Source organism: Podarcis raffonei, chromosome 5 (genome assembly GCF_027172205.1).
Source record: "Podarcis raffonei isolate rPodRaf1 chromosome 5, rPodRaf1.pri, whole genome shotgun sequence".
Lineage (NCBI taxonomy): Eukaryota > Metazoa > Chordata > Lepidosauria > Squamata > Lacertidae > Podarcis > Podarcis raffonei.
This window is the reverse complement of record NC_070606.1, coordinates 65,976,138-65,991,214: the sequence shown is the minus strand read 5'-3', so window position 1 is coordinate 65,991,214 and position 15,077 is coordinate 65,976,138. Positions and strand designations below refer to the sequence as shown.

The window sequence follows — 15,077 nt, the reverse complement described above, 5'->3', positions numbered from 1 at the left end:
ACAGCGCAAATGCTGATAGGATTGAAGCCCTAGCTCCACTGAAGTAAGCAGGCATACTGCAATCTAGAGTAGATTGGGGAGTAGGCCTCATGAAGAGAATTGGAACTGATGTGCGTTTAACTAAGATTCGAGTTGAGTCCAGCTTCATCTGAGGTTTGTCTATTGATCACAAACTAAGTTCGCTCAGTGTTCTGCCTAATGTAGTAGGTGTAAATGATGGTGGAAGTCCATTAAATTTGCTGTAGAATGTCTATGTTAGGCAACAAGTAGGAAAATTATAAACAATTCTACATGGTGGAACTGCTACCTCATATGTCCCATGAGAGGCACTGAACAGACCCAAGAGATAAAGTTATTGTCTTCATGGAACTAGAATATCCTGACAGTGTAAATGCTCAGGAGTGTTGATTATATAATGTTTGTGCATTCTCTTTACCTTCAGTGCAAGAGAGGTACAGTGGTACCTCGGGTTACATATGCTTCAGGTTACATACGCTTCAGGTTACAGACTCCGCAAACCTAGAAATAGTGCTTCAGGTTAAGAACTTTGCTTCAGGATAAGAACAGAAATCGGGCTCCGGCGGCACAGTAACAGCAGGAGGCCCCATTAGCTAAAGTGGTGCTTCAGGTTAAGAACAGTTTCAGGTTAAGAATGGACCTCCGGAACGAATTAAGTACTTAACCCGAGGTACCATTGTACAGTTCAGTAGGAGTGTTAAAAGGCTGTATTAGTGAGTCTGCACACAAAGTCTTTGTGTTATGTTTTTATATTAAAGTCATGTTTCACTGAAAGTGAATGACGGGAGATGTGCATCTGGCAGCCTGAGAATCTCTGTTCTGGTTTTGAATGTGATACCCAGCACAGTTTGGAAATATGACACCCTCCAGTAAATGTGTCAGGGTACTGCCTGCCCAGACATTGTACCTGAGGTCTTCTCAGAGGTAAGAGCAAGGGGAGCAGGACCCTCCAGTAGATTTCCACACTGCAAGTGACCCTAAAAAACCATTTGATCCAGATATCCCTGGCCTATGACTGGAGCTGCCTGGGCTTCTGGCTAACTTTGAAATCCCCCTCCCCCATCTCTTCCAGGGTCACAGGAGCAGAATACATAGTGAGGCAGGCAAGAGTTTCAGAGCAGGCTTCCTCAACCTCAGCCCTCCAGATGTTTTGAGACTACAATCCCCAGCATCCCTGACCACTGGTCCTCCTAGCTAGGGATCATGGGAGTTGTAGGCCAAAAAATATCTGGAGGGCCGAGGTTGAGGAAGCCTGGTTTCAGAGCCACTGCTGCTGTGCTTGCCTAGCTGCACGCGAGGCTACTCAGAAGGAGGGAAAAGCAAATGGAAGCACCTGTCTGAATCAGGGCCTGAGTGGGAAGGTGTGGTGCCTCTTGCTCCTACATGAGCCTCTAACCAGCCTTTCTCAACCTGTGGGTCCCCAGATGTTTTGGGACTACAACTCCCACCACCTCTAGCTAGCAAGGCCAGAGCTCAGGGATGATGGGAGTTGTAGTCTAACAACATCTGGGGACCCACAGGTTGAGAACCACTGCGAGCTGTGGCATTGCAGACCCAACAACTCTCTCCCACATTCCCAACTTGGAGAAATGGGCACAGGGAGAAACATCTAAAACTTGGAAAGGTAGAGAGAGCTGTGTGTTGTTTGGAGCATCATTGGAGTCCACAAGCTTTCTTTGGAAAACTGATACAGGACTGTCAACTGTGGTGTCTGCTTGCCTGTTTGCTTCCAATATGCTTTAGTGGTATATTTGTAAGTAAAACAAGTTTTACAAATATAGAATATGTCTGCAGTGATCTCTCATTTGTCATCTGGAGCTTTTGAAATTGTGAAGGTGAATAACAATTTATCCTTTTTTCCAAAGAGTTAATGTTACTTACGGTACTTTTTATACTGTTCTTTTACATCGTGCTGCTTTAAAGGTTTATGTTTTAAAATTGTTTGTGTAATTGTGATTCTTTGTAAACTACTCGGATTAGGGTGGAAGATGTGAATTCCTGGAAGGGAGCAATTTAATGTGTGTGCCTCTGCCAGAGAAATGTGCTAACGACAGCTATGTAAAAAGAAGAAGAAAGAAAAGCTAATCACTATGTGTTTTGGGTGTGAATATTGAGAAGAAGGAAAGCAGCCCTAATTTCCTAACAGCAGGGGACAGCAGTTTGCTGCAGGAAGGCCAAATGAAACCTTAAGCATAGTACAGAGTAACCAAATATCCTCAAATGTTAAGCAGCATGGTATATCTTTCATTAGCAGATATATAAACACTTGTAAATAAAAAGTGGTATAATTTGTTTAATAAAGAAATAACAAGCCATGGTAACACCTGAGGACTGAGCGTGCTGATAGAAAGTTGAAAGGTGGTTGGAAATGAAAAACAGAAACAGGTGGAAAAACCTGCTGAAAGAGGATCTGACTTACTGACCACCAGAACGCTGAACAAGAGCACTCCTATTAGAAGATGAGAATGCAGCACGAAGTTTTGTACAGAGCTTACTTGTTAGAATGTATTTTCATCGCCTTATGGTTCAGTTCTGGAAACATGAAGTAATAACGTCTGACCATGTGCAAAGTACCTTTCAAGCACTGAGTAGTCGTTGCAAGCCTCCGTAAGAACACTCAGCAAAATAGCTTTAATATTTTTCATTAAGCTGGGAGGGAGGGTGGTTTGGCTGAACAGGTATTCAATTGAATGTGGGACAGCAGGATGGAAAAAAATCAGATGGAAAGAAGTCTAATATGCTGCTCAAACCCGGGTGGGTCCATACTCTTGAGTCAGCTCCATTGAGCAGGATATGGGCTATTTTTTCTCAGCCCACGTATAAAACTACAGTGGTACTTCGGGTTAAGTACTTAATTCGTTCTGGAGGTCCTTTCTTAACCTGAAACTGTTCTTAACCTGAAGCACCACTTTTAATGGGGCCTCCTGCTGCTGCCGCGCCGCCGGAGCACAATTTCTGTTCTCATCCTGAAGCAAAGTTCTTAACCTGAAGCACTATTTCTGGGTTAGCGGAGTCTGTAACCTGAAGCGTATGTAACCTGAAGTGTATGTATCCCGAGGTACCACTGTTACTCCTTTACTTTGGTGGGCAGGGGAGGAGGTGGAGTTTTTCACAGGCAGTCAATAACTTGCAAGGATTCTAATTGCAAAACAAACATGAACCAAAATTATTGTTTCTGTTTTAGGGAAGTAAGTGCTACTGTTTTTGAGAGGCTGAATAGTTTTTGAAAGAGGAAAAACTACATGCACTCAGAAGCAAGGCTATTTTTGTGTGTGATGTCTTAAAAACCTTGATGTACATAAGGAGGGCCTGCTGGATCAGACCAATGGCCCATCAAGTCCAACATCCTGTTCTCAGTGGCCAACCAGATGCCTGTGGGAAACCCCCCCAGCACAAGAACACTCTCTCCCCTCTTGTGGTTTCCAGCAACTGATGCAGTATGAGTTCCCTTAAAAAATTGCATGAATGTGTAGTATGGCTTAATCCTCCACCATTTTTAAATGAATTTTAAGGAAACAACTAGAGAACTCAAAACAGGCCATCTCCAATTGCAACTTTACAGGCAGAACAGCCCTGTTTAGCTACTCTGTAAATGGTACTTAAAGAAAGCACAATTCTCAAAGTGTTGTAGAAAGTGAGTCTACCACTTCCATAGTGTGGTATTTGTTTGACAAAATTTATATACCTGTTTAAAAGAAAGGCAAGTGATTTACAATAACATAAAATAAATATTAAAATTATAAATAAAACAGTTAAAATGGGTATTAAAAATATTCAAAAGATTATTAAAATAAACAGTAGCTAAAATAACAAGATGTAACTTTTGCATGTCTGGGTAGGCTTTTCTAAACAAAAATGTTTTAACCAGGCACTGGAAAGACTACAGTGAAGATGCCTGCCTGATGCCTATAAGCAGGGGCTTCCAAAATGTAGGGCTGCAACACTTAGAAATTGGTTTTTTACATGGGCAGAACAAGTATTGTGTGACTTCCAAAACAGTGCCCATTCTGCAGATTGAAGCAATCAAGTGGGCATGTGTGGGGTAAGGTGTAAACTGGCCTCAAGGTAATGTGGCCCAGTAGCAAATAGGCAAATGGCACAGATCTCTGAGCAATCAACTGATGTCTCAGACACTGGAATCATTTACAGTGCCTCTGTCTTGCCAGGATTAAAGCTCAGCTTATTTTTTCTCACCCATCCCACCACTGCATCCAGGTGCCCAGGGCCCGCAGAGCATTTCTTGACTCAAAGGTTATGGAGGAGTAGAGCTCAGTGCAGGGTCAGATTTAGGTTTGATGAGGCCCTAAGCTACTGAAGGTAATGGGGCCCTTTATATGTCCAGCTGTCCCTTGTCAACAACAAATTGTTGCTGTTTTTTGTGTTGAATATATGCTATATGGTAATTTATGGACCTAATAGGTATCTAAAGCCATTTGCACATGTTGCCATGCAACCAGTCCAGGCAGAATGTAGGCACCCTATATGTAGAAATGAGCAAACCAGTGATGTTTTAGGGAGCAGGCTAGCAGGTGGAGCCCATTACTTACATCATAGGAGCCTACACAACACAAAACACTGTTGCTGTATGTAGGTTTTATTTTATTTTATTTTTTATCTTATATTTTGGAAATGTACATCCAGTTTTTCCCCCTTTAATTTATTTGGGGGGCCCCAAGAGAGTGGGGCCCTAAGCTATAGCTTGTTTAGCTTATACATAAATCCAGCATTGGCTGAGTGTCATCAGTGTACTCAAGGCACCTTGCCCCAAAGCTCCTCCTAATGACCTCTCCCAGCGGCTTCATGTAGATATTAAATAACATTGAGGATAGAATAGTATCCTGCAGCATCCCACTAGACTAACCACTAGAGAGCCCCATAGCACTACCCCAGTGCTATTGTCTGGACACTGTCCTGCGGGGTAGACCAGGCCCTCTATAACACAGTGCCCCCTAATTCCAACTCCGCAGAGCTGGTCTAGGAGGATGCCGTGGGGAATGGTACCAAAACAGATGGAGAACCCGGAGCAAGGTCACACTCCTCTCGTCCCATTCTCAGGGAGACCAAGCCCAACTCAGCCCCATGGCCAGGACTGAAGCCAGAGTGGAGCAGTTTTAAATAATCTGCGTCATTCAAGAGTACTTGCAGCTGCCTCACCACAATTCTCTTTGCCACCATTCCAAGAAGAGGGTATGAGTCTTTAGAGGTTCATAAGAATAGTTACTTCTGTTAATCAAGCTAAGAAACAGAAACTATGCATTGCCAAACATGTCATGTTTATGTGTTTCTCTCTTTACTAGGATGGGTCGTATGTTCTGAAACAACTACTTCACACCCTTTGACCCCCCCTTCCTTTGTGGGCCCTGCCGCTAACTTAATTTCTAAATGAGAGGTGCTAGGATTTCGATCTGTCTTGAAGGCATGCTTGCCGTAGGTGGAGGTCACTCTCTCATGGGCACGTTCTCTCTGAGGGCTGAATCTCAGTTCCCATTTTGTACTCTGGGATGGACATCCTTGCAAATCTTCTTAACTATGAAGAATGGCGTTTTGCTTGGGAAAATCCACAGAAGCAGCAAGTGGGAAAGGATCAGGAATCTGCTTTTGTGGGTTTTGCTGAGGGGGGGGGAGTGGCAATGTTACTGTAAAAAATGCTTGTGCTATTCTTAGCTGGTGTATTTTATCCCTGGGGACAAAATATGGATAAAATAAAAGAAGAGGTAGTGTCTTTTCAGGTTCTACTATACACACTGAGGGAAATCATCTTGATGTTCAAAGAGTGGCTACATTCAACTTACGGTGTGTATGATTACAGGGACTGTTCCTTTTGGTCAGGGTTTTACAGCTTCTTGGAGACACCACCTAATGATGTTTTTGGAACTCTGGCAACACTTTTTGTCCTCCTCCCAATCAACACTGATAGGAACAAAAACAACAAAGAGCCTGATTGCACCTTAAAGGCTGCATGCAACACAGCACATATTGAAAGAAACATTTACCCTCTCCCGCAAAAGAATCCTGAGAACTAATTTACCCCTCCCAGAGCTACAATTCTCAGCACCCATGACAAATTACAGTTCCTAGGATTATTGGGGCATGTGTTCTTTAAATCTGCTTTAAATGTATGGTGTGCATGTAGCCCTCGCACATGAATTATTATGCCATAAAATGTATTACAGCAAAATTTGGTCTGCAGAAGTAGTCCCTAGTCCACAAATCCTTATGCCGCAATGAATTTGTTAGTCTTTAAGTGCCACAGGACTCTTATTTTTCTTTCTATATCGATAACAAAGCAGCAGTTGCTAATGGCTTCAAAGATTTGCCCTGCACAGCTTCCTTCCTCTCATTTCCCTTCTTCTCAGCTCCTTCTCATTTTCGAGTGGCTTGCACAGCCTCGACCTTTCAGTGTGCAACTGCTGAGCTCTGGCTGGGGGTTGCTGGGTGAAGCAACTGGCTCTGTGATCCATGTGACTGCAGTTTCCGTTGCTTAGTTCCTTCCGCAAGTTCTAAAATAATCTGATATTAAGTGAGAGGGCAAACAGCTAATTTTAATATTATTTGTAGAGATACAGCAAGAAAAGAGGGCACGGGCTGGAGCAGAATGAACATCCCAGAGCTGAGCGTATTGCTCCTACCCCCGGTGAGTAAGAACCTCAAGATTTGCCTCCATTCTTTGCCTGAAAAAGGGGTGCGGGGGTGGGTGGGTGATGGTAACCAAAAGGAACCATTCAACAGCTGCTGTTTCATTCTGAACACCTACACTGCAAAAAGGCAGTCGGTGTTTTGCGGCGTGGTTGAGCTCACCAAGAACGTGTATCAGTTCCATGTGGTGTGGTTCTGGGAGTACACGATGGAGGCTTCTGTAATACAGAGGTGCTTCATGAAATAGATATATGAAGGAGAGATAAGGCAGCGAGGTGGAAGCTGAGAACTCTCCAGTCTCACTCCAAGGCATCTGCCACTCAACGTCTTTGAAGAGTTACAGGGCATCGAGAGCGCAAGGACCAAACTGAGAAGGCAGGACAGATGGTGAGTGAAGTCCTTAAAGGCCTTTGTGATGGCAAAGAAAAAAGGTCATTAAGCAGGGGAGGAACTTGGGGTCAATAACTTCGCTAGTCATTGGCAAGGTGAGAAAGTATGCTGGGGATCCCTGCTTTGACAGTCAATACACTTTGTAAAATTAAAAAAGCTTCATGCCTAACTAATATATAGTCTTAGAAATAAATCTCCTTACTAGGTCAAAAAATCAGTCTTGCTTTTCCTCTTAGAGGACTATGAGTACTTTCAGGAATGGGACAAATATGATGGAGGAAATGGTATGATGAGAACAAAGGGTTAATCCCCCCTCCCTCAGCAGCACTGCTCTGCTCCACCAAGCAGCCCCTCCACCCACAGCTACCTTTCAGTAAAATTAAACATGTCAAATCCAATCATGGATCTCTAATGTCAAATGGGGTTTGGCCTTATACTTCCACTTGGAGGCAAGATCATTTCCAGAGAGCTAAGCGTTCACAGAATGTGCCCCACTTTTGCCTTTAGTAAACAGGTTTTGCAAAACGCACTTGACCAGAAGTGACAGCTGGCTAGACAAAATATATGTGCACATCATCAGACCCAAGGGACGCGGGTGGCACTGTGGGTTAAACCACAGAGCCTAGGACTTGCCGATCAGAAGGTCGCTGGTTCGGATTCCTGCGATGGGGTGAGCTCCCGTTGCTCGGTCCCTGCTCCTGCCAACCTAGCAATTCGAAAGCATGTCAAAGTGCAAGTAGATAAATAGGTACCACTCCGGTGGTTCACCAGAAGCGGCTTAGTCATGCTGGCCACATGACCCGGAAACTGTACGACGGCTCCCTCGGCCAGTAAAGTGAGATGAGCGCCACAACCTCAGAGTCGGTCACGACTGGACCTAATGGTCAGGGGTCCCTTTACCTTTACCTTACATCAGACCCAGCTTCAGATTTGGGGGGAAGCTGGGCAGGCTGCCCTTAGTAGCACCCAGTGCTGACCGGACCTGTTGCCAAGAACCTGCTGCTATGTCACCCTGCCTCCTGTGGGCATGGTGCTGCTGCTGCTGCCGCCACAATCAGCCCCCCCCCATATTTGCAAGCTTTGCTGGTGGCGGTAGCAGCACATGCGCCCCAGCAAATGCCTTAGAACAGTGGGTGTTGATGCTGGTCTGCATAACATTGGGAAGGGAAGGCTCCTTCAAATCACCTTTAACTTGGGTTACACACACATTAGCGGCTTAAAATGTAGTGAGGTCATTTTCCCCTGCTGTGCTTCTAGTGCTTTTTTACATTGTGGTACACACCAGATGCACATTACCTGATTTGTTTCCCCGTGCCGAACTCCTATTTGGCAAAGCTTCCACTTACCTGTGCATGTGCACTTGCTGTCTCAAATGTGCACACCTTAGCTTAGCCGCAACTTATGTTTTCAAATCTGATGGAAGCTGGTTTGGGAAAAACAACAGTGTTTCTCAAGAAGCTACAGGAGACAAATGGATTGTGGCTAGCGTTATGTGTACTCGGGTTCAAACGGCAACAGTAGGAGTGTACTGGAGCCGAAGTAAATCGCAACGGGTATACAGCCTTCTTTAAAATTAATGTTCCAGCCCCAAGCTGTTTATGGTTAATCTTTCTGGGCCTGTGGGCACCATGCACATACCACAACTCCACACACACTGCAACCAACACTCACTCACTCACTCACTCACTCACTCACTCACTCACTCACTCCCCACCAGCAATTAGGTTTCTAAAAAGTCTTCTGCTGGCTACAATACAAGATTCCTTTCAAACCCAAGGAGAAGAGGCAGGGTAGGGGCTCCTATGCGCCAGGGAAGGTCTTTCCATGTGCTTGTGTGACGTGGGCACCACATTGGCAACTCATGGTTTATAAGGAAGGCCTTTGCAGTCATTCCTGATCAAAGCAAGCAGCTGCCCACTTGTGCACAAAAACTGATTAAGAATAGCCAATGTGATCTGAAAAGTGTGCTTGCACAGCAGAGGGTCAGATGTGGGGAAGGCATGTGCATTGCACAAATAAATTAACAGATTTTGGTGTATGAAAAGTTTGAGAACAAATACGCATATGGCATAAATTGCGTGGAAGAAGCCTTGGGATGTCTGCTTTCTGGTAAGCATCTGGTTCTTTCTGTAATACAAAATACAATAAACTGTCAATACTGCCCTTTAAAACATATATTTGCCCTGCTTTGTGTCTCTTTGCAGGAGTCCTGCTGTTGAAATGGCACTAATAGCCCTGAGTATCTTCGTGTGGATAGCTTTCCTAGATACAGGATGGGGAAGCAAACCTTCAGCCTACCACAGCCTTTGCAGACTGGTGAGTCTGTCTTCTATCAACTTTCTTTTCTTCGTTTATTTTGAACCATGTGTCAGCAACTCCAGGGGTCCACAAATGACACTGGGTTGTATTCACCAAGCTTCTCCCATTAGTACAAGGGCTTCCACCTGTGCAAAAAGGACTTCTTCTCCATCTTTTCTCCCTGCATGCCCCCTACCCATCCCACAAATCTGTTCTGGGGGTTTCCCCAACCCTCCAAGAAGATTTTGGAGGCATGGGGGACATGCAGTGAGAGAAAGTCCCGTTGTGCATCTAGAAGTCCTTGTGCCAACTGGACAACTTCATTGGATACAACCCAATATTATCCTATTTTTATCGTAATTATTGTTATAGATTTTATATATGTATATAGTTTTAATTCTATCAATGTTTAATTGTATTTAATGATAGATCTTTCTATGTTTTTAACAACAGCAACAACTACCGTATTTTTTGCTCTATAAGACTCACTTTTTCCATCCTAAAAAGTAAGGGGAAATGTGTGTGCGTCTTATGGAGCGAATGCAGGCTGCACTGCTATCCCAGAAGCCAGAACAGCAAGAGGGATTGCTGCTTTCAGTGTGCAGTGATACCTCTTGCTGTTCTGGCTTCTGAGATTCAGATTTTTCTCTCTCTTGGTTTCCTCCTCCAAAAACTAGGTGCGTCTTGTGGTCTGGTGCGTCTTATAGAGCAAAAAATACAGTAATTAATAATAATGAATAAAACTTTTATTATTTGTACCCCACCCATCTGAGTAGGTTGCCCCAGCCACTCTGGTGGCTCTAGGTGTAAATATGTGTCACAGATCACGTCTGCATTGCCCTGGCAACCTCTGTTCCCCCACCAAGCCACAACAATATTAAGAATCACAAGAAATTCAATTGCCGGGTTGAATCTACTTCTGATTTCTTCTGCTACATTAGCAGACAGGGCCATCTTAACCCGGGGGTGCAAGGGGTGAGGTGCACCTGGGCACCAAACTCTAGGGGGCACCAAATGTATTCGGGGGCGCGCCAAATGTATACCTACTATATACCAGACCCTCTCCACCAGTGGCAGTGAAAAGCAGTGGACCGAAAGTCCCTACCCTCCTGCTCCGTCACTCTGTTGCTATGTAGTGTTATGAAACAAAAGTACTTATTTCTGCTGTGTTGTTGTTACAGATGAGCGATTTTCCTCCCCCGAAAAAGGTCAACAACTTTGAGTTCGCCCCGCCCAAAAAAATCTGGGGGCATCTAAACTAAATTTAGGGGTGCTGGGTGGATCTTTGCATATGCTAAAGACGGCCCTGGTAGCAGAGCAAGTGTTACAAATTTCCCATAATCTGATAATAGCTTGATCACTTTTTCCACACCATTCAAACTTGCATGGTTATTCAGAATGAGAGAGAAAAATCTAATTCTTACAGGGCCATAGAGTTTACAATAAACGAAGTAGCAGAAATGTTCTCTTTGGTAGTTTGTCCATAGGCACAAAAAAGCAGATACCTTAGATTGTTTTGTGCTGTTCATGACGGGTGGTATTGTTTGAAACTTTATAACTGGCTCTGCATTCGTCCAGATCATCCTTAGAAATGTTTCTAAAAGATCAGAAGTCAGGATTGTTGTGTATTCAGAAATTCTGCATGGGCAAAGAAAAAAAGGTAGAAATGGTTCTGACTACAGAACTTGAGACTCTCAGCTTTCATTTCTAAAAGAGAAGATTTCTAGCCCTTGGGGAAAGAAATGTAGGGTTGAAAGGTGGGTAATGGCTGGTAGAAATTCAGAAGCTAGAAGCGTGGCTTGAATGAGATTTTCTATGGTTAGGAGACAGGTTTCAGTGTTGCCACAAACATCAGAGCTCCTTCCTTTTTAGATTAAATGTGCAAATTTGTATCATGAATATTAGTTCCCAGAATTTGTTTTTCTTTGTGCAAACTTGGGTGGGTTACCATAATGAAGATTCTGTTTTGTTTTGAGTGCAGTGCACATACAGCTCTGAAAATATTGTTATGGAAAATATTTACTGTCAAAGTGTTTTATCCATTAAACTATCTTTGCCCGATATTGTCCACTCCAACTGGCAGGAACTCTCCAAGATATCGGGGAAAGATCTCTCCCAGCTCCCTGAGATACTTCACAGGATATGCCAGGACTGAACCTGTGATCTTTTACATGCCAAATATGTGCTCAGTCCCTAGCATTTTAACTTGGAATCTACAGGGCTTGAGTTAAGCCCTTTGTTTACTGTGCTCATTTGAAGTGCAGTATGGCTTTAGTAGCTGGGCCCACCTTTTTTTGTCTCATACATCTCTTTCTTTTTCTGCTGCAGGAAGAGAGAACTGCAGACTGCAAAGGCAGGAGGCTGAGCTCTGTCTCACAAGACCTGCCTCCTGGAACAATGGAGCTCTTCCTGGATGCAAATGTTATACAGACCCTAAAGAATGCATCTTTAGTAAGGTATCAAGTCCTGCAGAGCCTCAGTCTGTGTGAGAATGGGTTGGAGCTCATTGAGCCTGGGGCTTTCCTTGGCACCAGGAGCCTCAGTAGTCTATCTCTGGCCAACAATGCCCTCTCTGTGAACTGTTCTGCAACAGCAGCTGCTCTGGGGACTTTGCCTGCCCTGAGGAAGCTGGACCTATCTGGAAATCTGCTCAATGAAGCTATGATGGCCACCTTGATCCAGGATTTGTCCTCTCTAGAATCTTTGTCCTTGGCCCGGAACTCCATCATGAGGCTGGATGACTCTCACTTAAAAAATCTGCCCAGGCTTCAGAACCTAGATTTGCAGCAGAACTACATATTTGAGATTGAGACTGGTGCCTTTGATGGTTTGCGATGGCTACAGCAGCTTAATCTGGCCTACAACTACATTCCTTGCATGGTGGAGTTTGACCTGACCCAACTCCGGATGCTAAATGCCAGCAACAATCAAATCGAGTGGTTCTTGGCTGCAGAGAATGATGATGCCTTTGAACTAGAAACACTAGATCTTTCCTACAACCAGCTCCTCTTCTTCCCGCTGTTGCCCAAGCAAAATAAACTGAGAACTCTGCTGCTGATGCACAACCAATTGAACTTCTACAACAATATTTTCAATGACTCAGAGGGCACAGTGCAGCTGTTATTCCTGGATGGCAACATCACCAACATCACCACCCTTGACCTCTGGGCAGAAAACCATCATAGCAACCTCTCTTCCCTGCAGTTCCTAGACATGAGTTGGAACCAGCTCTGGTACCTTCCAGAAAGGTTTTTTGAAGGCATGTCTTCTCTTGCTCATCTGAACCTCAACCACAACTGCTTAGAGACATTACAGATACAGGAGAGTGACCTGCTAAGCACTCTCGTTGACTTGGATCTCAGCCACAACCAACTTCAGGATCTGCAGATGAACTTGGACCATAGAAGCAGCTTAGCCAACCTCAGAACATTGAGTCTGAGCACCAACAGACTGCGTGGCTTGCCTGCTAAAATCTTTACTCACACAACAAAGATCACTACACTTGACCTCAGTAAAAACCCTATAAAGCTTTGTGCCTCACATGCTGCTGGAAGTCCCAGTTGCATAGATATCAGTAATGCTGGCACCATAAGGAATCTTTTCCTGTCTGGCTGTGACCTAGAAATACTGGACACCCACATCTTTCAGGGGACTTCTATAGCACACTTAGACCTTTCTGACAATCCCAGGTCACTACTTGATGGCTTAGGACCTCTGAAAGATGTTGCACAATCACTGCAGGTGCTCTATCTTAGGAACACTGGACTTTCTGCTGCAAGGACAAATATGGACTTCTCTGCTTTTCAGAAGCTGGTAAACCTAGATCTATCTGAAAATTCTCTGGCTAGCTTCCCTGAATCTTTAGCAGGCCTGGAACTGCAAATTCTGGATCTAAGGAGAAATTGTCTCCATGCCCTACCTCAGCATGCCATGCAGAAGCTTGGAAAGAGCTTACATGAGATCTACCTCAGCCAGAATTCCTATGACTGTTGCCAGCTGGGTTGGTGGGATGTCCTGCATGACCGTGGCACTGTACGCATTCTAGACTGGAATCAAGTCACTTGCAACTTTTCATCTAAGTTCATCCGTGTAGCAAATTTGCCTGAATCAGTCATCCAGAATTGCAAGTGGCTAACGGCAGATATGACTCTGCTGCATCTGGTCCTTGTTCTTCCTACCTGTTTGGCCCTGCTAGTTGCCTTTGTTATCATCTTTCTGACTTTCAGGCAACGAATTCTTCAAATGGTGAAGAGCAGGTACAGAAGGTCCAGCCCTTATTGACTCTGGGATGGTGTGAAGAAAACAGCCACTCGGACCCTCCAGAATGGGCATAGGTAGGGCTGGGAAATTCTATTGGGTGATAATGCATCCATGAATGGGGCTCCAGGAAGCCACAGTGTGTGGCAATGCTTTATATGGAGTTACCCAATGTGTGTAATAAAATGTCCTCGTATGTAGTTGGCAGGGATGGCATAGCACACAGTTCTGTGCAGAGACAAATGCACGACAGTAATCCTGTTTAATGTTCACAATAGGAAGAAAAAGGACTTTATAAACATGAAAGACGAGTGAAAGGGACTGATGCTGGGAACCAACCATGATGTTTGAATAAATGCAGCTCCCAAACAGGTGTAACTTCTTGGCCAAGCACTAACTAATTTTTTTCCCTTTCAGAAGGAACACTTCCCCCACCCCCATTTGTGGGCCTTATCCACATGCCAGTTGAAATACTCATATGACAGACCTAATGTTGGAGGGAACACTGAGGGGCATTCCAAGACCATCTCAGCAGTGTTGGCTACAGCACAGCTTCTCAACATGTGGAGGCGGTGCAATTCATAAAATGAGATGGTGCAGCATAAGGAAGCCATAACTTCACTGCAGATGTGAATGGCATGTAGAAGACTATATGAAATGATTACCAACCTGGCACTTCTTACTCCAACTGACCCCCAAGCGTTGTGTTGGAGTAGAGATGCAGGTGGCAATGCAAGCATCTTGCTGCCTACATGCTCCAAGACAGCTGTTTGATCATTAGCTGAAATTGCTATGGTTGCAACACAAGGAAGGGCAAGGGGAGAACAGATCAAAATCTGGACCCCTTCGTCCCCTTACCATGCTGTGCTCCAGTGCAGTGGTCCATCCCCTTTGACTGATCTCTCAAGCCAGAAGTGAGCTACAAAGTGCAGTGGGGTAAGAGCTTATTTCGTTTTGTGTAGAGTAGACACACCCATTTGATATGTGAGTGGGGCAAGCACATTTCAGCATAGACACAGTGACCCTGTATGTCTGGCTTGGCCCTCAGTGCATTATGTCAGGGTGGTTATGATAGCATTGTCAATAGCAAAAATGCATCAGTTCACAAAGAGATTGGCAACATCTGAAGATCTTTCAGAATTTCTTTTTTTTAAAAGGTTTCTAGTTCATTCCCCACTTGCTGTGTAAAATGTGTGGCCTGCTAAAGTTGTTAGGAGACCTTTGACCAACTGTACTAATTTGTGTTCTCGAAGCTACCAGCATGAGTTTGACCAAACTGCGGGAGGCGGTGGAAGACAGGAGTGCCTGGCATGCTCTGGTCCATGGGGTCATGAAGAGTCGGACACGACTAAACGACTAAACAACAACTAATGTGTGGTCTGAGATTCACAGCAGTAACAACAATGTAATGGAAGTGGGTGCCACAGGGCAAGAGCAGGGCTGCTGTACCAGAGGAAACTGGCATTCTCTTAGTAAGC

The 15,077-nt window shown here is 44.5% G+C and overlaps 1 protein-coding gene across 1 annotated transcript; it reads left to right on the top strand.

Moving 5' to 3' along the window:
- Positions 1 to 6,152: 6,152 nt before the first annotated feature.
- NRROS (negative regulator of reactive oxygen species) lies at positions 6,153 to 13,968 on the top strand. Its single transcript, XM_053389870.1, has 3 exons — positions 6,153 to 6,652; positions 9,249 to 9,360; positions 11,671 to 13,968. Exons 2-3 carry the CDS (start codon positions 9,265 to 9,267, stop codon positions 13,621 to 13,623), a joined length of 2,049 nt encoding a protein of 682 aa, XP_053245845.1. The 5' UTR covers positions 6,153 to 6,652; positions 9,249 to 9,264; the 3' UTR covers positions 13,624 to 13,968.
- The last annotated feature ends 1,109 nt before the right edge of the window (positions 13,969 to 15,077 follow it).

What these genes read in the sequence shown, in the direction of transcription:
- NRROS (XM_053389870.1), top strand. Translation starts at nt 9,265, where the DNA reads ATGGCACTAATAGCCCTGAGTATCTTCGTGTGGATAGCTTTCCTAGAT. An exon ending in ACCACAGCCTTTGCAGACTG is followed by an intron (nt 9,361 to 11,670) that starts GTGAGTCTGTCT and finishes TTTCTGCTGCAG; the next exon opens with GAAGAGAGAACTGCAGACTG.